Below are 23,700 nucleotides of genomic sequence, written 5' to 3'. Positions count from 1 at the left end.
ACAAACAAACAAAAAGCTAAATGATCGCTACGGAGAAATAGAGAACATGTCAAATAGGGCACAAAGTTTTCCCAAACACAACCTCTTTGTAAATACACATAGGTCAAGATGTTTTGGAGCTGAGACTCAGATTCAGCACCACTTTCAGCTGGAGAGGGTAAAAAGATCAACTCCATAGTTACAGGCACAGACATTAACTGTTCACTTAATTTCCAATTCAAACAGCAACAAAGTGAACATCTTGGGTGGAAAGCAACACCTCTTAAGCCTCTGCAAAGTCCACTATACACCCAAAGTGTGAGCCTTGATCCCTGCAGTATATTCCTTATCATAGAATCTTAGAATGTTTTAAGCTGGAAGGGACCTTAGTGACCATCCAGTTCCAACCTCCAGCCATGGCAGGGGGCACCTTGAACTAGAACAGGCTGCTCAGAGCTCCTTCCAACCTGGCCTTCCTTGAACATTTCTGTGGATGGGGCAGCCACAACTTCTCTGCTCCAGTGCCTCACCACTCTCATAGTAAAGAATTTCTTCCTAGTATCTAAACCTACCTTCTTTCAGTTTGAAGCCATTCCACCATAGTCCTGTAACTACATGCCCATGTCAAAAGTCCCTCTTCCAGCTCTCTTACAGTCTTCCTTTAGGTACCAGAAGGCTGCTAGGAGTTCTCCCAGAACCTTCCCTTTCCCAGGCTGAACAGCCCCAGCTCTCTCAGCCCTGCTTTCACAGGAGACGTGTTACAGCCCTCTGACCATCTTCATGACCCTTCTTATGCAGCACTCCAGGGGGGTCTCACCATCTCACCAGAGCAGAGGGATAAAGTCACTATATATAGGTATATACCACATCTCTGTGATGCCAGTAAGATCATAGCCCTGCAGGCACACACACATCTCTAGTTCCTCTCGTTTGTTCCCCACACTACATGCAATTTCATACCTGCATTTCAGTTGGGCACCCCACCCCTATCCCAATGAAGCTGACTACCTGCCATCTCTCTCCATATATCTTACAAGGTATTCCCTTGGAAAATGTACCTTTTTAGTTTACAGCCAGTTTGAAAAATGAAATCAGCTTTTTGTACTACACCTTCATTTTCATGAAACCCCAACCTCATCTGCAAAACCTGCAATGATAAATTCTCTCCCCTGTCTGAACAGACGTCACTGTGTGCATCAAGCACATTTCATATGATGCCTTAAAAAAATGTAATGCAAAACTGAATGTGAGTGTATAATTACTAAATTAGCAGGTTTCAGCAAACCAGGGAACATATGATAAGACTGTGAGATAGTAACAGGGAAAGGGAATCAAGAACAAGGAGATTAACCCTTACAAAAAGAATGCACCATTTGTTTATAGTCATAGACCATTGTTTTTGGTGAAACCTTTTATAAATATTCTTCTAATACATTTCTCAGTGTATTAGAATATTAACAAATTCCTATATTCTTTTCAATCGATGACATAACAGAGCAGATCAATATAGTCCTACTGATCTATGCATTTCTACTCTAACTTCAGTAAAGCATTTCCAACAGTGAAAAGAAACTACTTCTTTAGCACAGCTAATCCTTTTCCAGTCAGTCCTCTCCAGTCCCCCAAACATACCTTGCTATAGGAATTAACCTACTTTCAAAAAAATATTGAAGTCTTTCCACGTGCACAGAATTTTTATTCTCTTACAATTTATGTGGCCTAGAAACCAAAATAAAGAAGGTTGGCTTGCTGCTTAGGAGAAAACTCACATTATATCCCTCCTCTGCCACTGGCTTCCTGTGGGATCTTGGAGAAGTCATTCAGGACATGTTTACAGTTCACAGCAGAGAACAATGCAGAGTGCTCTGAGCTGCAGATTCCGAAGCCACAAAACACACATGGCACAGCACCGCTGAACCTGTATGCACCAGTCCATACTGGTCCATTAAGGTATTATTGCATGGAGGTGGTTGCCTGGCTCATGAGGTCAGTGATCACACAGCCTGCTCAGGTGTCTTTTCACCAACAGTAAAAGCACTTGCTGGTTCTTTATCTCTTTTCTCCATTCGAAGAATAGCCCTTCCATGTTTTGCAAAGATGCTGTAGGCATACAAGCAAGAAAACTGGGGAAGTACAGACAGAACTGAGTACAAAAGAGGAGGGAATGCATGCAGAACTCTAAAACACATGCAGCACTTGAAAGTTGCTTTCCTGCAATAATTTTATCTTAGGCATCAGGAAAAAAAATTAAAAAAAAAAATCTATTACTACTAAATGACAAAGTTAGAACTGGGGACACTAAGGACCAAGCTGTGAAGAGAAAACTTCTCAGGATAATAGAATTTGGAAAATGATAAAAAAATGTCTTAAGAAAATACCTTTGCTCTTGGAAAGTGCCACTTTATTGACATTTCTTGAAGAAAAATAAATTTCTGCTGAGAAAGGTTACTCAGCCTCAAGGAAGATTTTCTGAGAAAAGGGAGAGGCACCAATTCCAGAATGTACTTACAATCTGCAGTGTCAATGGTAAGACAGACAGAAGTTCAAACTGCATGCACAAGACTTGGCACCAGGAATTAAAACTAAGACTCTACATAAGTTCCTGACCTGGCTAGTACAGGAGTAGTGTCTTTTGTATGTACAACTGAATGCTCACCGTAACCCCTATAAGAAAGACTCACATGCTAGACCAAGCTCAGCACACTTGTTTGGATGTGAGGAATGTTACATTTAAATTTTTATTTCACACAAAGCATTGTTGGGATTTGAAAGCAGTTCTTTCAAAAACAAAAAATAAATACCCTGTCTGTTGGTGTATTCATTATTCTGTTTCCAGTTGAATCTTTCAGAAGTGTCTGTTCTGTACCAGTGTAGAAAGGAAAAAGGTTTTATGGGATAGGAGCCTGTTTGCTCTCCATCTCTAGAAAAAAAATATCAGCTAGACAGAAAGGAAATGAAGAATTTTATAATAAAATTTTACCTTTATCCAAAAGCTCACTGGAGAAATTAATGAACTTTAAAACAGGTACAATTTTTTGAAATTTGTGTTCCACACTCTTCAGAGAAAAAGGCTTTTTCTTCCCAGCTAAGTACAGTGCTTTATACCTGTTATATTTACAGCCATATTCCTTTGATTGACGTTTGATGCGAAATCACATCAGTCTGTGGTCTTTCCTGTAGGCCCACTTTCCGTACCCAAAGCTGGGGTGGCTACAAGAGAGTTGGAGAGGACTTTTTACAAGTGCATGTAGTGACAGGATAAGGGGAATGGTTTCACACTGAGTAGGTTTAGATCGGATATTAGGAAAAAATTCTTTGCTGTCAGAGTGGTGAGGCACTGAAACAGGTTGCCCAGAAAAGTCGTGGATTCTTCATCCCTGGAAGTGTTCAAGACCAGGCTGGATGGGTCTCTGAGCAACCTGGTTTAGTGGAATGTGTCCCCGTCCATGCCAGGGGAATTGGAATGGGATGGTCTTTAAGGTCCCTTCCAACCCAAACCATTTTATGGTTCTATGATAAATACAGAAGTCTCATAAATATTTGCTGACATTTGAAAGCTTGATTGGATCTAAGTCTCCTCTCTCTTAGATGTGACCTACACATGAAAAGAAATCAGAATTACTGCACCTGAAGAGAAAAATGTATGGATTATATCAGTCATTATATCAGTCTCTGTTGAAGCCATTCTTAGCTGCCCACAAAATAGGGCTATTCTGGCACTGCTATGCCAATTGATCTCCCAGACAGACTAAACATTACATGTGCTGTAATCAAGTAACAAAAGCTTTGCTGTTATCTGCAGAGGTAGTCCTGATTAGAGCCAAGGCAAGAGCAAATTTAGGGGCAAAGGTAGAATTCCTGCTTGGGGCAAAGATCTACTGCAGCATATGCATACAGCCCAGCAGCACAGTGATCTCAGCAGGGCCTTCTGCACAGCAGGGAATTTCACTGCAAGTGGAGACATTTGTATGAATTGGCTAAAGGCAGTACTGTGAGCTGGAGAAAACTAAACACAGACAGAGGAAAAACACACAAATAAACACCATTTAGACAATGAGTTTCAACTCTCTATCTTTAATGGGATGGGACAGGACAGGAAAGAAAAAAATAAAACACTTTAAAAAGGTAGTTCACCTAATTTGAGTCATTCAGTGCCTCTGTATCACACTGGTTAGCCTGCAACAAAGGCGAAGTTCTGAAAAATCAAATTAGAAAAACTACAGGTGCCTTTGAAAGAAGCATTCCGAATGCACAGAGAGGTAAATAGAATTGATGTTAAAAACACTGAAAGAAATCCAACAGGTTTAGATAATAGCCTCAAAGCTAAGTGTTCTGGGAAATAAATTCAGAAATATGCTGATTTGTCACAAGGCTTTTCACAGAGTTATTTCAGGAATACAAAAAAGGGAACCCAGTCCAAAACAGTTACAAAAACAGAAATTAGTGGCACAGAGAACCTTAGATCTCAAAAAGTTAGGCCAAGTTGGATAAAGACAGCACAGCTCCTACTCATGCTCTAAGCAACATTCAGTGTTACATAGAATCATGTAGTTTGGAAAAAACTCCTAAGGTGATTGAGATGTTCCAGTTCACTCTAAGAAAATGTAACTGAACAGTGGCCTAAACTTGCCATCAAGAAAAAGAAATCTCTGCTAAGTGTTTTAATTGCTCTTATGCAAGATCACAAAGACACTGTATTTGAATATTAAAAAAAAAAAACACAAACAAAAAAAAACCCCACAAAATGACAGTATAAGAATAAATGATTGTCAGGAGTAAAAAGAATTAAATATTAACAAAAATCTAGAAAACATTAGAAAACAAAGTCAACACTATCACTCACTATCCATGTTCACAGAAACTAATTTTGGATCCTCTCTTATAGAGACAAAACTCCCACTTCACACAGAAGAACAGAGGAAAGAATTTATTTCTCAAGTGGTATCTATACCACTTACATACTGTTATCAAATATTTTATATCTTTAAAAATAACATTTATTCAAATACGTTCTGCCTTGATTTCAATCCTTTATCGATGTTATTTATTTTTTCACTAACAGCAAAACTTAACTCTGTCTTCACAAAGTTTCACCCATTTAAGCCATTCTCAGGTGTGACACACACAGAGCATTTGCCCAGTCTTCCTCTACAGAGCACAGGTAAATGAAAGATTTATGTTGTTAATAAACAGAAATTGCGTGGCACTCTGGTCCCTCATCATCCTAGCCACAACAGTGTGCTGCCAGAAGTGAAAGGCAGTGTTTAATGCCCATTACACAGCCTGCACTGGGGGCAACAGTGTCCACAGCAAGGAAGCACAAGCTGTGCAGAAGGGGAAGTGAAGTCTCTGTCCTCTGCTGTCACCTCAGTTGTGTCCACTTCCCACTGCAGGGACTGGCTCACTTGGCATGGCTCTGCTCCATCCTTTTTCAGCTACGCAAAGCTTAGTGCCATGGCACTACCTTAAAATACAGATCCCCTGCAAGGGACCAATGATTTGAGTGATGGTCAGAAGGGAGGGATGCTGCCTAATAATTATCCAATACAAACTGAAACAAAAACCCCTTGAAAAGCTTATTTTGAGGCCTGCTGTTACTTATCAGCTACATTTCCTCCAATTGAGATTTGAGAATATATTTTAAGACATAAAACATACAAGAATTGTATTTCACTTCTACTATGACACACTATTTTTTTTTTAAGAAAGAGTAGTTGTTAATGTGTCAAAATTGCCAACTAATCTTTACAGAATCTCTGGCTGCCAGTCAGGGTTATTAGCATTTCCCTCTAACAGGTAGAAAAGCTGAAGTACAGAAGGCAATATGAACTACCAGCCCTGAATTAGTGCTGGAGCTCAGAATCAAAACAAGCATCCTTGCCTCTATGAACAGCTGTGCCTAGTTTCAGCCAGAGGCAATACAGCTCTAAATAGAGTTTAACGTTTTTGCACCCTGTCCTTTCCACAGTGCTGTTACTAGAAATATACTTGCCCCTCAACCGAAGTTCAGATGACATCCCCCAGTATGCCTGTGCCATAGTATGACTGACACACTCCCAGTCCCATGACTCTAGAGGGGTTGAGGACCACTGAGGTAGAAGGGACTGAGGACATGGGAGGTTATGAACTGTTTTTGCAAAATGTGTCCATTCAGGGGCTGTGAAGTAATTCCTGTCACAGGCTTTGCTGCCTCTTTAGGTATAAGGAGTCAATTTCTACCAACCATCAACTGCTCATAAGTAAAAGGCAAAGGCAATAGAAACAATAAAAGCCTTACTGAGGTGATAAATCTGCAGTGCTTAACCCATTAAGGACCCATTCAGTGAGAAACCCTTATTCAGTGACTTACATGTTTTTAAGTCTTACAGAAGTCAGTGTAGGCTATATGAAGTAACGCTGGTGATTTGTTTGGAAAGCAGAAGGACGGATAGACATTTAGCTTAATTTTCCTTTTAAAAAATCAACTTTGCAGCATTTTGGGCAATGTTGAGTTCAACAGAAAACTGTGTTCAAGTATTTTGCCTTCAGAAATGATTTCATGTGAGCAACAGCCTACAGAGCACTACAGAAGAAGTGGCATTTCTCTCTGAAATCCTCTACCCAGCTCTGGAAATGTTAAACCCAGTTCTCAGGGCACATCAAATTCCATGGCAACCGGGATGTTTTTCCCCTCATTTCCCCACACTGATGCTGAACCGCAGCCTTTTGTTTAGAGCGCTAAGTGCAAGTAATTTGAGATGCCTTTCAGAGGGTTCCTCAGCAGCTGACCCAGTAATTTGTACACATTTCTTGTACTTGGTGCTTTTATGCTAGAGCTTTCAAAATAGATTAATACTACAGGGTGGTGAGAAAACACAGCCAGTAGTCCTGTCTACGGTGAGACACAGCCTGGCTCTTACAGATGAGGACACAACCATTGAAGCAGATACATACTGGAGAACTGGCTTACAAATCTCCTGCAGCATGTGGACAACCTCCCATGAGAGCTCACCCTTCTCAGCACTACAAGAGGTCTGAAACAAAACCAGACGATGAAGCCTAGCAAAACACTCGGTCTTTCACTTATGGTGCATCTCCAGACCTCAGGTATGGTGTACTTTGCCTCCTCCTAGGCAGGGGAGCCTTTCTGGGCCCGTCCCTTGAGAGGGACAAGCTATGTGTAGCACACCCACAGATCAGCGGCGCAGTTCCACAAGAGTCCATCCTTCACCATTGCTTTGTGCTGCAGGAGCATCCCAATAAGCTCTCCACCCCCCACTGCTTCCTACCTGGAAAGCTCATCCCAGCTCTTCCGTTCCTCAAAGCTATGTCAACACGGACACCTGCCCCTGCCTCCCAGCGGTGCTTTATCGCCCGCGGGGCCGCCCACCCGGCCCCGCCCGTCCCTCACGCCCCCGCAGGGCGAGCGCAGACGCCCGGCGGGCGGCGCTCAGCCGCCCCCGCCCCTCACGGCGACCCTTCAGCGGTCGCTTCGTGGCCCCGCCCCAACGCCCCCCAGGGCCCGCTCTCGCCCCGCCCTCTTATCGCCCGGCCGCAGCCGCCTCCCTTATCGCCCTTCTCTGCCTTATCGCCCGCGGGCAGCGACACTGCCGCTCGCCCGCCCGCGCCCCGCCAGCGGCAGCCCGGCTCCGCTACGGCGGTGGGCGCACGCTGAGACCCGGCCCGGGGCGGAGCAGGGCGGAGGGGAGCGGCGCCCGGCCCCGCCCGGCCCGTCCCAGCCCCGCCCCTCCCCGCCCCGCGCGGGGCTTTGTTCCCCCGCATGCAGCCCCCGCCCGGGAGGTGGTTGTGCCCGCCCGGCCCGCGGAGCGCCCGGGAGGCGGCGCGGCGGGGGGCGCCCCGGCGGCAGGCCCGCCCCGCGCGGTGCCCGCCGTCACTGCCGCGGGCGCTCGGGCCGCCGGCGCCTCCCCCGCCGCGGCGACGGCCTGATGCGGCACCCGGCACCGCCCCGCCCGGCTTTTGCTCCCCTTCTCGCCGCGAACCCTCTGCTCTGATATCTCCGGGGGCGAGGCGGGGGCGGTGACGCCCCGTGCCCGGAGCGCCGGCCATGCGGGGCGCGGCCCCCGGCGGCCCGGCGGCGGGCGGCGGGCGCTGAGTGCGGGCGCGGCGATGCCGATGCCGGGGGGCGACGGGGCCGCGGCGGCCAGGCAGCCCCCGTCCGGCGAGGCGGCGGCACCGCGGGACGAGGAGCAGCAGGAGGAGGAGGGCGAGGAGGATCTTCGCGACGGCGGCGTCCCCTTCTTCGTCAACCGCGGCGGGCTGCCCGTGGACGAGCCCACCTGGGAGCGGATGTGGCGGCATGTGGGCAGGATCCACCCCGAGGGGGACCGGGTGGCGCAGAGGATCCGGGGCGCCGCCGACCTGCCCAAGGTGAGACCCCCCTGCACCCCGGGGCTGGTGCGGCGCGGGGTCCCGGCGGGAGCGCCCGGGGCGGACCGCTCCCACAGGGCGGACGAAGGGAATGGGGAAAAGGCGGCATCCCGCTGGGAGGAGGCGCCCGCATGTCCCCTTAGGAGGCTGGTCTCCCTGGCTCGGGAGCGATCCCTCGGAAAAACGGGCCCCGGGAGTGCTCTTGCGGGAAGCAAAGCCGCGCTCTAACTCGGAGTGCGAGAGGGTGCCTGCGGGGCTCTGCCCTGTCTGGTGCGCCAGCAGCACCCTCTTTTTCTGCGGCCTTGCTGGAAAACGGACTTCAGGTAGCTAATGTATGAGCAGCCTGGAGGGGGGATGGGGGGAAATGGGCAATGCCTAAAGAGAAAGACTGAATGAATGATGAAAAGATGAGGAGAGTTAAATTTAGAAGAGTCCAAATACTTGAGGTGGGGGGTTGAGACAGGCGGAGGTGAGCCTTTGAACCTGAAGAAATTCGATTTGGGTACAGTCTCTCACACCAAAAGGCATTCTGGAATAGAACTGTGTCAGTCAAAAAAGATTTTTGATGCCAAGCGTTTTAAGAGGACTTAGCAAGCGCTTGCAGATCTTATTGCTGGTGTATGGTCAGATGTGATTTCGAAGCATGTTCCTGGCCTTGCTGCAGAGAACTCTACAAAAGAGGAACCACCGACTTTTTCACTGAGCCTTGTACCATACTGAAACCTTCGAATGTGAATTCTTGTGATTGTTGTTAGCTGTGTTGCACCTCAGCTGGAGAAAAATCTCTCCCTTTCATTGGCATACTGTGAACAAAAGACACTGCAAACATTTGGTGTGTCACTACACTGGCGGGTAATAAGAGCATTCCCATTACTCTAATAGGGGAAACTCAGATACAAAAAGATGAAGCTTTTTCATCTCAGGCTTTTTTAGCAAGGACTTACCTCCTTGGGAAAGTAATTTGAAGTATGGAAGAACATGCTATTACATAGTGCACAGATGATCTATACTGCTTTCCATGAGGAATTCTGGAGACGCATGTGAAGCAACATCCTTTGTGCAGTAAAGTTATAGGTATCTGTGGCAGCAACTGGAACAAATCCTGAGTCCTGATTACAGTCCCTATTCTAACTCCACTAGACTTTTCCTTTTCAGATTTCCTTCCTTTCCTCTGACTTTGTCCTGAGCCTAGGTGAAGGCTGGAAACATGTTTCAGATCAGTCAGAACACACACTATTTAATTTCCTAACCATAAGGACTGATTTGGCCAAAAAAGGTGAGGGAAATGGAAGAAAGAAGCTGTCAAACAAGACTCCAGTGAATGACAGGGGGGAAATACAGTGTTCAGTCCCTTGTTTTGGTCTTACGTGAAGAACTTCCACTGTTCTCACTTTATAGTCCTGATCCAAGAGGGTTACAGTTAGGGGACACAAGTGGTCTGAGCTCTTGCAACAAGAGGTGAAACTGAGCTGTTTTCTTTTGGGGGTTGTTGAGTTTTGGGTTGTTGGGGGTTTTTTTTTGCATCTGCTAGCACGCCTGGGAAATAGACCTATAAACTGTATTCAGCACTCCACCATCTGAGATCCCAAGCTCACTGGGCATATAGCTGGGATGATACTGGAATTCTGGAAACCACAAGGATGGATGAGCTCTGATTCCTTAGCTCCTTCTCCCCTGTAGGGATGTATTTTTATCTTTGAGGGCTGCTTATTGCCATTTGTCTCCATGCCATCAAGTTTCTTTGAAAGGCTGGTGCAACAGATGAGAATCAGGGTAGTAAGTGTACTCTGCAAGGCTAGCTCCTTTGAAAAGCCAGGTTCTCTCCATGTGCTGGAGGGTGAATAGTCCTTTTTAGGTGTTGGGAATGGGACAGTGACTTGCCTACTCCAAAATTTTGGCCATGGATCATAGCCAGCATTGGGTTTTGGGGGAAATAACTCTCAAAAAAGCTGTCAATAAACTAAAATACCATAAAATGATGACTGCAGGAGGCTGTGATTAGGCACATGTTTACTTCAGGGGCTGTGTCTCTCACTGGCGTCTGAGAGCTCAGAGATCTCCTCTAATCTCCATTTCCTTCCAGTAGATTTGGGGTGAGTGGGCATCAATTGAGCAGGCTTGAGAGTGCCACTCTCCTGTAGGTTGTGTTCTTTCCAGCAACAGGGTGGGGTATTGCTTTGCTTCAAGCTGCTGGAACCATCAAATGGGTCCATGCTGGAAGTACAAAGTGATGTGTGCTTGGCTCACTAAGAAATTATGGATTTTAAATGAGATGGTTATGAGGGCAAAGACAGGAAGAGTTGCATCTAATGGAATCAGACCGAGAGAGCCGGAAAAAATAATCTGTTTTTTTCAGTCAGGCTCTCAACCGAGACTGATACTGCTCCTGTGTTATTTGCAGAAGGAAGAATAGGGAGGTGCTTGGATACACATAAATACCATAAAAGAAACTGTTGCTAAACTAGGCTGGCCAGAAGAGCACCTCTGTGATAAGGGTGGAGCTTTGCCTGTGCCTCGTTCCCATCTGCCTTTCCTCACATACAGCGTGGCCCACTTAGTATATGAAAATCTCGGTTGTTCTCAGCATCCCCTTTCTAGAAGCAGAGTACCAATCCCATGCATATAGACAGCCTGCCAGGGTGTGTGAATCTAGGAGTGGGGTGATGCAACTACTCCACACAAGTGATGAAGGACCAAGGATGTGTTCATTTGGTCTGCTAGGCCTGGCAGAGGTTACATACTTTGAGAATTCTGGGCTCTCTTCCTTGATCTCTCTCCAGCTTTCAGAATAACTAGAGGGAAGTCAAAATAGATCTGATTTCCTATCTTTTCTGTTATAAATACATTCGCCTCTGCTTTCTGAAGGACTGTGAAAACTACCTAATATTTATAGCTCTTTTGAGATGTGCAGTGGATGATGCTGGGTAAGAAAAAAGTGTAAGGGTCTCTCATCATGTCAGTGTGGGATTGAGGGATGGAGACCCTCTCCTCCTGCTTCTCTCACCCTATTAAAATGCTATAGACCTGATGCAAAAGAAACTGTAGTCCAGTCTGGGCTGCAGGCCCAGATCTGAGAGAGCACAGTGTACTTTCATCAGTTTAATTACTTGAGGTGCAAGAGGCTCTTCCGCATTAACTAGTCCCCTGCTGAACTGATTGCCATTATGCTGTCTCAGTGTTGCACAGTCCTCTGAGGAAAAGGGGATTTGGGGGTCTGTACTAGTAAAGGGAGGAGGAACTACCCAGAATCATTAGTCTGTGCTGTCAATATGCACTTAATCTGTCTGTCTCCACTCAAAAGCATGAAAGTCTCCATGCTGAAGAAATGAAACAAAGTTAAATAGTCAGCCTGCCCTGATTGTTACCTCTTTCGTTGTTTCTGCCGGGAAATTATTTCCTATGACTCAGTGTGTCAGCTCACAGCATCCAAACTGACTCAGCTTGTGCGCTTCCAGAGATAGCTCCATTCCTGTGCCACTCTCTGGAGCCTTCCCTGCTCCTGCTGCAGCTGAACAAACCCAGTTTCACATCTGCTCCCACCGTGGCTGCGTTGCCCCCTGTGAGTGAGGCAGCCGGTGCCTCTGCTTGATGCAAGAGGCAGCACCAGCCCATCTCAAGGTGAAGTGGTCTCTGGTCCTTGCACCGTGGGGGAGCACAAGCAGAGTGCAACCGTGTGGCAAGCCAGGATAGAGAACTGATCTGGCTGAAAACTACCCATGCTTGCTGGCTCAGCTTTCAGCTGCTTCAGGTGCCTGACCTGGTTCACCAGTCAGTTGTACCAATACAGGGCAGAAGAATGAGGTATATGGAAATGAGTGGCCAGAGAAATACATGTGAAGGGCGCACTAAGCAGCGCCAGGCTACAAAACCCTGTCCAGCAGAGGCAGTTGCACACAGCAGAGTGGAAGGCTCAAAGGAAGAACTGGCTCTGACTCACTCTTTCATAGCTGTGGATAGGCCAGCTCTGGGGGAAGTCTGAGGGGGAACTGATGTTAAAAACCAAACTGCTGAGAAAAGATGCGGTCTGATATGAGCAAGGTGCATGCAAGGCACGAGCTATCCTTTAGAGAGAAAATACTGGGCTGTTTCTCCAAGTCTGTCAGTCATCCCAAATTTGTCTTCTTTTTATTTGTCCTGTGGACAGGTCCCTTCTCTTTCCCTAGACACATTTTCTCAGCTGCTGACAAGACTGCAGTTATCCCTGTGGAGCAAATGGTGAGGAAAATCTGACTGGACCCATAAGGCTGAGGCCTCAGTGGGACAGCAGTCTGAAAAGTGAACATCTAGAAGTCATTCTTGCACCATGTAATTCAAAACACCAGACACTGCAGGGCAGGGAGTCATGCTGTCAAGCCTGTGGCCTAGCCAGTGCCAACTCACCTGAAATGCCAGGAAGCAGCAGAGGACCTTTCTACCCTTGCTTGCAGGACTGTTCCACCCTCTGGTGATATTGGAAAACTCATTCTCCGTTTTTGCCTTTCTCTTTCTTTTATTTTTATTTTGTGCATTTCAGTTTCAATACTCAAATGAGGCCAAGCTCCCTCAGGTGATAGCTCTCCTGTCTTGTATCTTGCCTTGTCAGTAATTCTATCTATTTTTTTCAGTGTAACATTGCATAAATGCAGGACCTTTTCACATAGTTTCTCTTGCAGCTCTGTGGTGATGCTTCATTCTGAATCCCTTCCCAATTTCCATTGTGAAAACAGAGGAATGTTTCTGGTGTGGTCACTTTGGGCAGCAAAAAAAGTCTGGTTTCAGAGGAACATGTTCCTTATAGCTGTGTGCCACTGATTTCAGCAAGAAGCTGGAGAAGTTTGGAAGCAGTGGTTTATGTTCTGCTCCTCATTTCAGATTCCCATACCAAGTGTGCCTGTGTTCCAGCCATCCACCCCCATCCCTGAGCGCCTGGAAGCTGTACAGCGCTACATCAGGGAACTTCAGTATCCTTTGCTGTTACCTTACTCACTGGTGTGGTAACTCAGGAAGAGAGATCAAGGGGACTTTCTTTCCCGGTGACAAACAGAAAGGCTCCTTCTGTTGTAGCTGGAGGAAAACTGAAACTTGTTCCCTGAAAACAGGAAGCTGGACTGGGGATAATGTTTTGTTTTGGTGCTTTGTTTCTTTTTTTTTTTTTCCCCCAAGTTACCTTCTGGTTCTGTTCACTCCATGTAACAAATGGGCATGTTGTCAAGGGCCTTTCCCCACTACCCACTCTTACAGGTCAGTGGCTTTACAGTGGTATTTCGTTAAAAATACATATCTGAGATCCTGACAGCCAGGTGTCAGATGTACCACAAACTGCATCACCTCACTGTTAAGATGTGGATGAGTCGTGGTGATGGGAAAACCTTCTCAGGTCATCCCACTCAATCAGTGTTCTCTGTACCTGTCTAAATGACCCTCGGCCACTTTGCTTTTGCTCATCTGTGGTATCCTACCCATTTATTTTCAGAGCTGCCTGTGTGACTGTGTTCTGGGAATGAGATTTCTCCCTTCCTGTTGTGCTGGAAAGCAGGTATATGACATGCAAACACAGTCTAATCTCATTGATGAGATACAGATCTAGCTCTGGCTTCAGCCCTAATTCAAGATCAGAAAGCTCACCTTTTGGCACCTCTCACCCATCCAGGGTGGTTGTGCTCTGGATTGGATCCCAGTCAGTCTTAGAATAAGGTACCATGAATGTTTCATTGCTGCATGTATTATGTGCAGATAGGAGCAGGAAGAGATTTATCAAACTGTTCTGCCCTGGTAACCAGAAAGCTGGGCAGAGCATGTGCTCTCAGCATGAACCTTTGGGAATTGGAGTGGAAACCCGTGTGTGCGTATGAGGAAGAGAAGAATTGACAAGGAAATACAGTGACAGTACGGAGGGAATATAAATGGGAGAAATACAGGAAAGGGAGGTAGGGATTTTCTTGTGTTGCTGCTATATTTGTGGGATCATGACTTTGCTGTGAGAATAGTAAATAACATGGAAGTCCTTCAGACAAGTTTTCTTCAAACTCTACTTTCCAAGCTGCCAAGCCCTTAACTTCTCGCTTCCAGGTACAATCACACTGGGACACAATTCTTTGAGATTAAGAAGAGCAGACCTCTGACTGGGTAAGTGCTGGCAGCCTCTACAGCATTTAATCCTTTCTTTGTTGTTGGAGCCCTGCTATTCACACTGCTTTTTCTCCATCCCCTGCCCAAGGTCTAGTGGCACTCAGGGCTTTCAGTACTGCAGCTCCATCCTGCTTTAGGTAACTTTACTGTTTATTGCCTGGCGCATAGCTGGGCAGAGCTGTGTCTGGTCTTTCTCAAGAATAAGAGTAGGGGTTTTTTTGTCATGAATCAGTAAATCCAGTAAACCAACGATAATGTATTGCAAAAATGTGCATATTCTGCCTGCTTCTAACTGGAATGTAACTATATGAACTTCTGAGGGATTCTGAAATTAGGTCCTGCTCTAAGAATGCTCTGTGGAAGCCAAGTATCTTTACAGGTCTGATTTCATAGCTCCTGTAAGTGCCTCTGCAGAATCTAGGCTCACTAAGCTTTTGGTGACTCATACTTTGAACAAGAAAGGCTATTCTCCTCATTGCAGATTTTGGGAACTGCTGTGCCCCAGAAGTTCCTGGCAATAAGCACCTGATGTTCATTGACTCTCTTGAAGAGCATACGGAGAATCTCCCAAGACTGGCTTCTCACTATTCTAGTCCATAGATTTATGTGACTCTAAATGCCTTGTTTTATAATCAGTCCAATGTCTCCTCCATGGTACTCATTGAACAGAGACTAGGGTTAATGCCAGAGAAGGCTTTATTGTCCTTGAGCCTTGTAAGGCAAACACTGCTGACTCTCGGTCCTTCTAGGGTTTTACTTGTGGATGCATTGGTGTCCATCCAGAACTTGCAGAGCCAGTGCTGTGGTCTCCCTGAGAACCCAGGTTGGCCTAGGAAGCAATTTTGCTGCAACCCACTGAAGATAATTCCTTGGAAGCAACAACAGTGTGTGGCAGAGACCTGGTTTGGATTTAATATCTTCTTAAAGAAGATACTTTGTTCTGTTCCCTATCCTCTGTGGGCCACCCTCTATCCTGGAAACCTACCTTACATCTATAGTGCTAAAGGGCTGAACTGTCCACATTGCATAGCATAAGCCCTCTAACTGTCCTCATCTTTCCTTTGTCCCACTCTGCAGGCTGATGGACCTGGCCAAAGAAATGACCAAAGAGGCCCTGCCAATAAAATGCCTGGAAGCTGTGATCCTGGGAATGTATCCTTTCCTCTTGGAGTTGTACATGTCTGCCCATCCTTGTGTTTTTGCCTCTGCTCTCTTGCTTGTGATGCTCTGAGGGTGATGATAACATTGTCACCAAGCCCCACGTTCCTCCTTTTTCCTCCCCAGTTCTCCCATAAAACCTCACCACTGAAATCCAAATCCAAGCAATTCTATAAAGTATCAGAACTAGTTCTTTGGAATTGCTCCTCCTTCACCAAGAAGGGTAGTGCTGCTCTGGTCAGCTATACAATATCGTAAAAGATAAGAGAACATCTAAAGAAAGGCAAAAACACTACCTAGAATTAGGTCAGGAAATCCTTTGTGGATAGCATTGTTCCCTTACAGCCTGCATGTGTTTTGCATTAAAATAAGTTATGGATCCTCCCCAACTTCTAATTATGGTGTATGTCACTTACTAGCTTAGGCAATACCTTTATTAGTTCTAGATATGTGTTGTCTTTAAGTAGACATCTTTCCTAGCTATCTTCCAGGTTTAGTTTGTGATACTTGGGCTATAGGTTCTTCATGTACCTGGAGGGGCAGAGATGGTGAGGGAATGGTTCAAAAGTGGAGGTTAGTGACTTTTTATCCTGAAGGTGTGTGAAACAGTAGCTAGTGACACAGGTGTGTGAAACAGTAGCTAGTGACACAGATTAAAACAAACTGAGGAATAATGCTGCAGTGTTAACAGTTTGGGAGCTATGGAATACAGTACACTTAAGGTGCTAGCATTGCAACTTTTGCATCACAAAACTGCATCAAAATTAACTTTGTTGACTGTTACCTTGAAGAGGCCAAATCTGTTTTCCCCATAACCCAGATGAAAGTAGGGCAGCTTGCAATGAGCTGGACTCTTGACCTGGAGAACAAATCCTGTCTGTGTGATGCCCAAATCAATGGGGAGTCTACAAAGCAGGCTGGGAGGGTCTGGAGCAGGTAGGAAGTGTCTTGTCAGAAAACTGTTGTCACCAGTTGTTTCCTGAATAGTGGCTGCTGTCAGTTACCTCACCAACAACATGACCACACTGGACCGTTTCCCCATCAGCTTCAAAACCCACTTCTCAGGGAACTACTTCCGACACATCGTGCTGGGGGTGAACTTTGGAGGCCGCTATGGGGCACTGGGCATCAGCCGACGTGAGGAACTTATGTACAAAGCACCTGTCTTCCGCACACTGAGTGAACTCATCTTTGACTTCGAGGAGGCGTATCGCCGCTGCTGGCACACTCTGAAAAAGGTGAAGCTGGGCCACTGTGTGTCCCATGACCCACACAGTGTGGAGCAGATTGAGTGGAAGCACTCCATCCTGGATCTAGACAAGCTAACCCGGGAGGACTTTCGCAAAGAGCTTGAGAGACATGCCCGTGATATGAGGCTGAAGGTAAGCAGCAAGGATGGAGTAACTCAATGCTGCATCCACTGTCTGGCCTGGCTGCTGGTGTACTAGGGGAGTGAAGTGACAGGAGACTCTTCTAGATGCACAGAGTAGAAAGCAAATTGGAGGCTGGGGCCTCTTTCTCACTGTATACCACCCACTGTATACAGGCTGGTTCTCTAATGGATGCTTGTGCAGTGCTGCAGTTGTCATTAGCTTGGACTGTATACAGTCCTTGGAGCCATAGCTGTCACTGTAACCTGTTTTTTCTGGCTTTTGCATTTTTGATGCACTTGCTTTGCCTTTTTGTCTTTTTTTCCCATATAATAAATCATTGTTAGTTTTTTTTGGTTTTGTTATTACTCATACTGGTTTTCTGCTCATGTAGCTGTTAATTTTATTTTTCTGACAGATTGGGAAAGGAACTGGACCACCATCTCCCACCAAGGACAGAAAGAAAGATGTCTCCTCCCCACAAAGAGGTCAGGCCAGCCCCCATCGGCGAAACAGCCGTGGGGACCGACGGTGAGTGGGGCTGCTGGGCAGGAGACCTATCTAGAACATCTGTTTTACTCAGACTCCACCTTGCTGTCTGGTTTTGGATCATTCTGATGTCCTACTGGGTTTCTTCAGAACAGTGGATATTTCTCTGACCTGCAGTAGCATTCTTCCCTAGTCAGTACCACTGTGAGTTTATCATTGCTTAGGGAGTTGAGGGAACAGCTGGGTTTTTTTGCTTGCTTGTTTTGGCAGGGAGGAGGAAAGCAGCTCAAACAGACAGTGATGTTGGTAGCTGACTTTTAACCTTATGCATGGGTCTCAGCTCTGGTGTTTCACAGACCTGTGCCTCAAAGAGATTCCAAAAATTATTTTGCTGTCAGCAAGGTTGTTTTCCTGATAATAACCTGGGGTTCCAGAGTGGACTTCCTACTTCCTAACTTGCATTCTGTTCTGTTGCGATCATTAAGAGAATTACTGCAGGCTGCAGAATAGTCCTGTCCTCAGTAGTGCAGGATCAGTCTCTCTTCTCTCTCTCAACTCTCCTGTACCTTTTCCTGTGCTGCTATCTCTTATGTGCAGCATCTCCTGATTGAAAACAGTTTCTGAAGAGTTATTACCCTCTTTGCTCACAGGCCATCTGGTGAGAAGAAGCCTGCCGATTCCAAAGCCATGCCAGACCTCAATGGGTACCAGATCCGGGTGTGAAGAGAGCTGTGCCTTGTGTGCCTGGCTCCATGGACTTCTTGCTGGCCACAGTTGGGACCTGGATCTACCTGCAGTGATTCTGACAAAGGGGACAGGGGAGTGGGAGCAAAAGAGAGTGCTGATTTTCCCAGGTACTTACTAGTGGGCCAGTCCCAGAGCTGGATCCCATGGGTCCCAGAGGATTCGCCTGCCTGATTCTGGGAGAGGTGGCCATCTTAATTCACTTGAGTATTTTTTAAAAAAAAAAAAGAAAAGAAAAAAAATCTCTACATTAGTGGGAGTTTGCTTCAGAAAGAATATGAAGTGAGTGGGGTCAGTGGACTTGCTATCTTTACCCTCACAGCAAGCAGATGAAGCATCTTGTCAACAGTACTTCTTCCCTGTCTGCACAGAAGTCTTCAACCGCTGCAAGGCCTGCAGGGCTGAGGGAGAAGTGATGCTGGAATGGTATGGCCCCTGAATCTTGTACAAAAACTCCTGGGTTTGTCATTATGAACACTTTGTTTATCATTGCTCTTGTGAGAGATAGGTCTGAATTTGCTCAGCCTGATTTATTGACCATACAAAGTCTTCTAATCCAGAAAAAACACATCTTGTATGTTTAGTCCCGCCTATTTCAAAGCATTTCATTGTCTCTGAGGGAGTAGACAGTGGGATCATTGCCCACGGCAATGGTGGTGAACTCTTGCTGTAGGTCCTTTTGTCGTTGAGTGGATCAGGATATGCCTATAACACTGCTATATGAAAACAGGCACAGAGACCTCAACTGTTCCAGAAATGGAGATGGGGCAGGTGGGGGCTAGTGTAAAACCTGAACTTTGCATCTTCTCTTCATCAGACTTCTCTCTGTTAACTTCTAGTGACTGCTACTCAGAAAGCTTGTGGCAGGCACTTCAGTCACTGAGGTACGAGTTTTATGAGTAAATAGTTAAAGAAGGATGTAACAATGTGAACAGGTTTTACAAGCAATTTTTCCTTTCCACAAGGGTCTTGCTCCTTCCCCCCTATAGTGTTAGTGCTAGAGTTATATACACCTGTTTGTGAGAAGCCCTGCTTGAGGAAATTGCAGCTGCTTTCCTGACAGCTCAGCCTGGAGCCTCCTGAAAGCAATTCTCTACCCCAGTGCCAGAGCTGTGCTTGTGTCCTGGCTCTTGGGGTAGCTGCAGTATGTAACAGCGCCACTTACATTGACCTTCCCCAGAGGGCTGGGCTGGGCCTTTCTGCCACTTATGGCCTTGACTCTTCCTATGCTTCTTTTGGGGGAGCGTTGTACTACCGATTAAGCAGTGTAATGCTTGTCAGAAATCTGGAGTGTTGTCAGACCTCTGTTTGAGGCCTAGGGCATGGGAACAGTGGGATTTCCAGAAGTCAGAACAGCATGGTCTTGAAGTGATTTGGATGCATGGATCTAGGGGATGCAAAAACTGAGCTTGGGAGTGGGAGTATCCTTGAGAGAAACAGTCTTGTTTTATCAAGCACTGACAAGGAGCTAAACTTTCTGAAATACCACCTATTTAATTTTGTTAGAACCGGGCTTATTCTTTCCTTTCTTTCTTTGTTAGAAACATGATGGAGCTTAGCTCTACTACTTTTTTTGTTGCAGTATTCCTGTGCCACATCTTCATAATAAGCAGAGCTATTTTGGTGGCAGAGAATGGGTTCTTAACCCCAAACAAATCAGGTCTTCTGTCTAGTAAAGCAGTTAATCCTTGAAGCACCACCCACAAGCGATTTAGCTCAGGCCTTACAGGTTCCTAACTGTACATCCTTAACTGTGATATAACTTGCAAGGCGTATCCATGCCATTGCAGTCTGTCCTTCCAATCTCCCTTTGTAGTCTGTACTTTCCTGCTGTGCTGTACAACCAGAAGGAAAATCTGTAAGAAGGTGGCAGAACTTGCTGCTGAGCCAAGAGAAGGTTAATCCAGAAGAGGATGCCAGTTTCCACAGTGCAGTGCAACACCTGTCCACTCCCTTATATTCCAGCTATATGCAACAATTAAAATTAACAGCAGTAGTGAGCCAAGCACCCATTTGAATGTGTCCTCTGCTAATTTTTGTGTGGCTGTAAATTAACATATTTAGTGTCTGGATTCTAACAATGATGTTAGCTGTAAAGGTACCACAGTTACCTGTAAATAACATGGGCCACTTGGAAGCCACAAACTGCCTTTGCATAATGTTTGCTATGCAGCGGACTGAAAGTTCAGATGCCACTGTGAATCACATGATAAATACAAGCAGCAGTCAGCAAGGGGAAACTGCATGTCAGGTTTTATTACAGTGGATGAAGTCCATAATTTAAAAAAAAAAATTGTAAAAGGTGACTAGAATGCATCCTTGCCATGACTTTGTTTAGTCAATTGGTTAGTTAATTCAGAGTAACTGGAGAGCTCTTGAGAGTAATTAGTAGCTTAATACAGAGAACATTCAGTAACTGGACAGACTTGAGCTTTTTTAGATGGAAAGGGGAAATGTGGGGGTGGGAGGAAGATTTTTAAACAGATGGGACAAGTGAGGGGTCAGCTGCAAGTTAATGATGCTTCCTTGAGAGCAGGGCAACAGGGGTGTTCAGCAGTGTTAGATCACCAGGGCAGAATGGCTTAAAACAAAATGCTTTGTTTTACTTTGTAATTAAGTGCTTTCCTGCAGGATGTAACTGAGGCCAATAGCTTAGGAGACCAAAGGAAATGGACGTTTAAGATATGAATGACAGGTAGAGTTCAAGGTCTCTTAACTAGACAAGAACATCCTCTCTCAAGATTTAATTGCACAATTATATATGTTAGGAGGTATTTAATTCTTTGCATGTACCTAATGTTGATAAACTTCTCAAGATGGACACAGGAGCAGACAAGTACCCTCTGCTAGGGTTACTATTTCAAGCTTTCTACTGTATTTCTCTGTGTCATAGAATTCCTGCTCCTTACTGTTTCTGTATCTCCAGTTTAGCAGATAGCGCAAGAAACTGGAAAAAGACCATAGAGTTCTCCCCTTCTTGCTCTTGCTCCCCCCATCTTTGTAACAGGATGAATCACTTCAATACAAAGCTTTGCTTCCTTCCTAACGAACAAGACCACATCCTTCCATGACAGAGAGGATTAATGCAATCTAGCTTTATGCAGCAAGAAACCTGAGGGTACAGTGCAGGACAAACTTTAGCACTTCTACTTCTTTCCTCCCCCATCTATTTGCTCTGGTTTCTGATCTGTCTGCCTTTAACTAAGAGGAAAAAAGGCTGGTGATGAGAGTCTTTTTCACTTCTGCAGGCTTTAGAGCTACAAAGAAGGGATGACAATGTAACTCATACTCTTTAGTGCCTGCAGAATAACAAAGATGGATCTCAAGGAGGCCTATTAATTTTTTAATGTTAAATATTAATAGGGTCACTCATGTAGCTCTGTGATGTAAATTTCACTGCTCAGTAGGTCTCACCTATTATCTGTTCTACAGTACAAGTCCTGTGAACTCTATGGAAGGGAGCCGTGTTTGTACACTAGGAATGGATAGACACTGTCTGCATTGTATGTAAAGCTGAGTTGAGTTTTGAAAGACTTCAACAAATGCTGACCTATTACTGGTGAAACTATTTTAAATGTAGTGTAAGCCTTGAAATAAGAGTCCCTCTTTATACTTTTATGTAGACAAGTCCCTTGATACCTGGCCAACTGCAATTTTTTTAATGGGCATATTCATTAGTGAGCAAAACTTTCTGCTACAGTATCACTCTGATACAAACTTTGTATTTTAAAGAGCAGGGTTGGGTGTTCATCAGTTTGTGACATACTAGCCTTTTTTTTTTTAACTGGTAGAAGCTAAAGGAGTCTTCAGGAACTTAAGGTATGTTAGCAAGTGTTTTAGGTGGGAGTGCTTTTTTTTCAGTTACTATTTTACATGTGTGCCAGGTTATGGGTCAGTACATGGTATCCTTGGATCTATCGGAGTAAGTGATTATAGAACTGTAGTTGAAACATAGTTTCTGTTCACATAGTAGCTGTATTGCTGTTATCAAATCTGCTTAACTCGATGAATTTTCTTCTGAGTATTTCAGGTGAAAGCCTTAATCAGGTGCCTGCCCCCTAAGGTAGGCTCATGTGTGGTGTTGTATAGACTGGAACATGACTGTCCTTAAAATTTCAGAGTTTAAGAAACCATAAAGAACAGAAGAAAGCTCCTGTCTGCCAAAGGGCAAGAGTCTGGATTAGATTGGCTTGACCTTGCTCCAGTGGCTCTGGCTAATCACTTCGGGTGGTTGCTTTAGCCACCTGCTTCTTCTGAGTGAAGCATTTCAAGTGTCCTGATGACAGTAGATACAGGCACGGGGTGTCCCAGGTGTACTGTGCGTGCAAGTCTGGCTGAAATAACACCACACATTCCAGTGGCCTTGCACTGTTGTCCTGACAACATTTAGACCTGCATTATGGATTTACAATTTTCCTTAAAAAGCAAGTGCTATTCTGGCTTGATGTCTGCTCTCCTAGAGCAAGGTGGAGATAGCCCCTCTACAGCCAAGCTGAACTCCTTAGGGAATTTAATATTTTTGTCTGTCTTCTGAGCAGGTGTTTACTTGTATCACAACCATTCTCCTTCAGTGGTGCCCTGGCCCTTTCTGCTCAAGAGCAACTCAGTTTAGGCCCAGAAGGCTACTGAATCCCCCATAATCTCTGCAGAGCAGAGCTTCCCTCCAGGTCAGGGTTGAGATGGTGCTAGCGGGACCAGAGCGGTCCCCTTCCATGCACATCAGTATTCTACTCCAGCACTGATACGGTGCTCCAAAACCATTTACATCTTTATCACTGGTACAGCTCAGAACTAAGAAATGGAAAGTTTCTTTCTTTAAAAACAGTATCATGTGTGTCTTTTTGTAATTAATCAGTGTGGTTCTGTGTTCTTATGTAGCCAACACAAGTTTTATTTAGATTTAGTTCTTACTGCATTTCCCATGGCCCTCATGTGTTGATACTTCTTCCTGCTTCCCTTGACACTTAGACAATAAAATTCCCTCTGTACTGCTCTCAGCTTGTGCAGAGAAAACAAGTTGTCTGTACTGTCCTTCTTTCTGCTTCCCATTCCATGGCAGCTGAGAAGTCAAAGGGACAGCCTTGAGTGATGGTATCAGGCAGATTATGTAAAGATGTCCTGTACTTGCTAGACTAAAGAGGACATGGAAGAACCCTCATATTCCTTTAATCATCTGAACAGGTGAGTATGTCTGTGCACACAGAGGCAGCTGCCAGAGAGTAAGTATGTATGTATGTATGTATGTATGTATGTATGTGGCTGTTTAGCAAAGGCCAGAACTCACATTTTCCTCTTGAACTGCCATCAGTCAGGCTGGATGGGAAAAAAAAAAATCAGTGCAGGCAGCATCAAAAATTTCAGTCTTACAATACTGTAAGGGTTAATACAAACCTCTGCTTGCACTGCTCAACTCTTCAATGTACAATTCAGTCTCCCTTCCTGGCCTGAAAAGCAATTCTGCTCCAAGTCTGTGTTTAGTGACCTT

The 23,700-nt window shown here is 45.3% G+C and overlaps 1 protein-coding gene and 1 long non-coding RNA gene across 3 annotated transcripts in view; one reads left to right on the top strand and one right to left on the bottom strand.

The window, feature by feature from the left end:
- The window catches only part of LOC120410166, an 84,776-nt gene extending 77,434 nt beyond the window's left edge, over window positions 1-7,342 (bottom strand). For both annotated transcript variants that reach the window (XR_005602121.1, XR_005602122.1), the window contains exon 1: window positions 7,248-7,342. This is a non-coding gene — a long non-coding RNA (uncharacterized LOC120410166). The remainder of the gene's footprint in view (window positions 1-7,247) is intronic.
- A 422-nt stretch (window positions 7,343-7,764) lies between these two features.
- VASH1 (vasohibin 1) lies at window positions 7,765-23,231 on the top strand. The gene is made up of 7 exons (XM_039553470.1): window positions 7,765-8,346; window positions 13,198-13,286; window positions 14,395-14,451; window positions 15,532-15,606; window positions 16,613-16,994; window positions 17,401-17,513; window positions 18,122-23,231. The coding sequence occupies exons 1-7, from the start codon at window positions 8,086-8,088 to the stop codon at window positions 18,192-18,194; spliced, it is 1,050 nt and encodes a 349-aa protein (XP_039409404.1). The 5' UTR covers window positions 7,765-8,085; the 3' UTR covers window positions 18,195-23,231.
- Window positions 23,232-23,700: the final 469 nt, after the last annotated feature.

Source organism: Corvus cornix, chromosome 5, assembly GCF_000738735.6.
Source record: "Corvus cornix cornix isolate S_Up_H32 chromosome 5, ASM73873v5, whole genome shotgun sequence".
Classification (NCBI taxonomy): Eukaryota; Metazoa; Chordata; class Aves; order Passeriformes; family Corvidae; genus Corvus; species Corvus cornix.
This window is presented reverse-complemented; position numbering and strand designations above follow the sequence as displayed.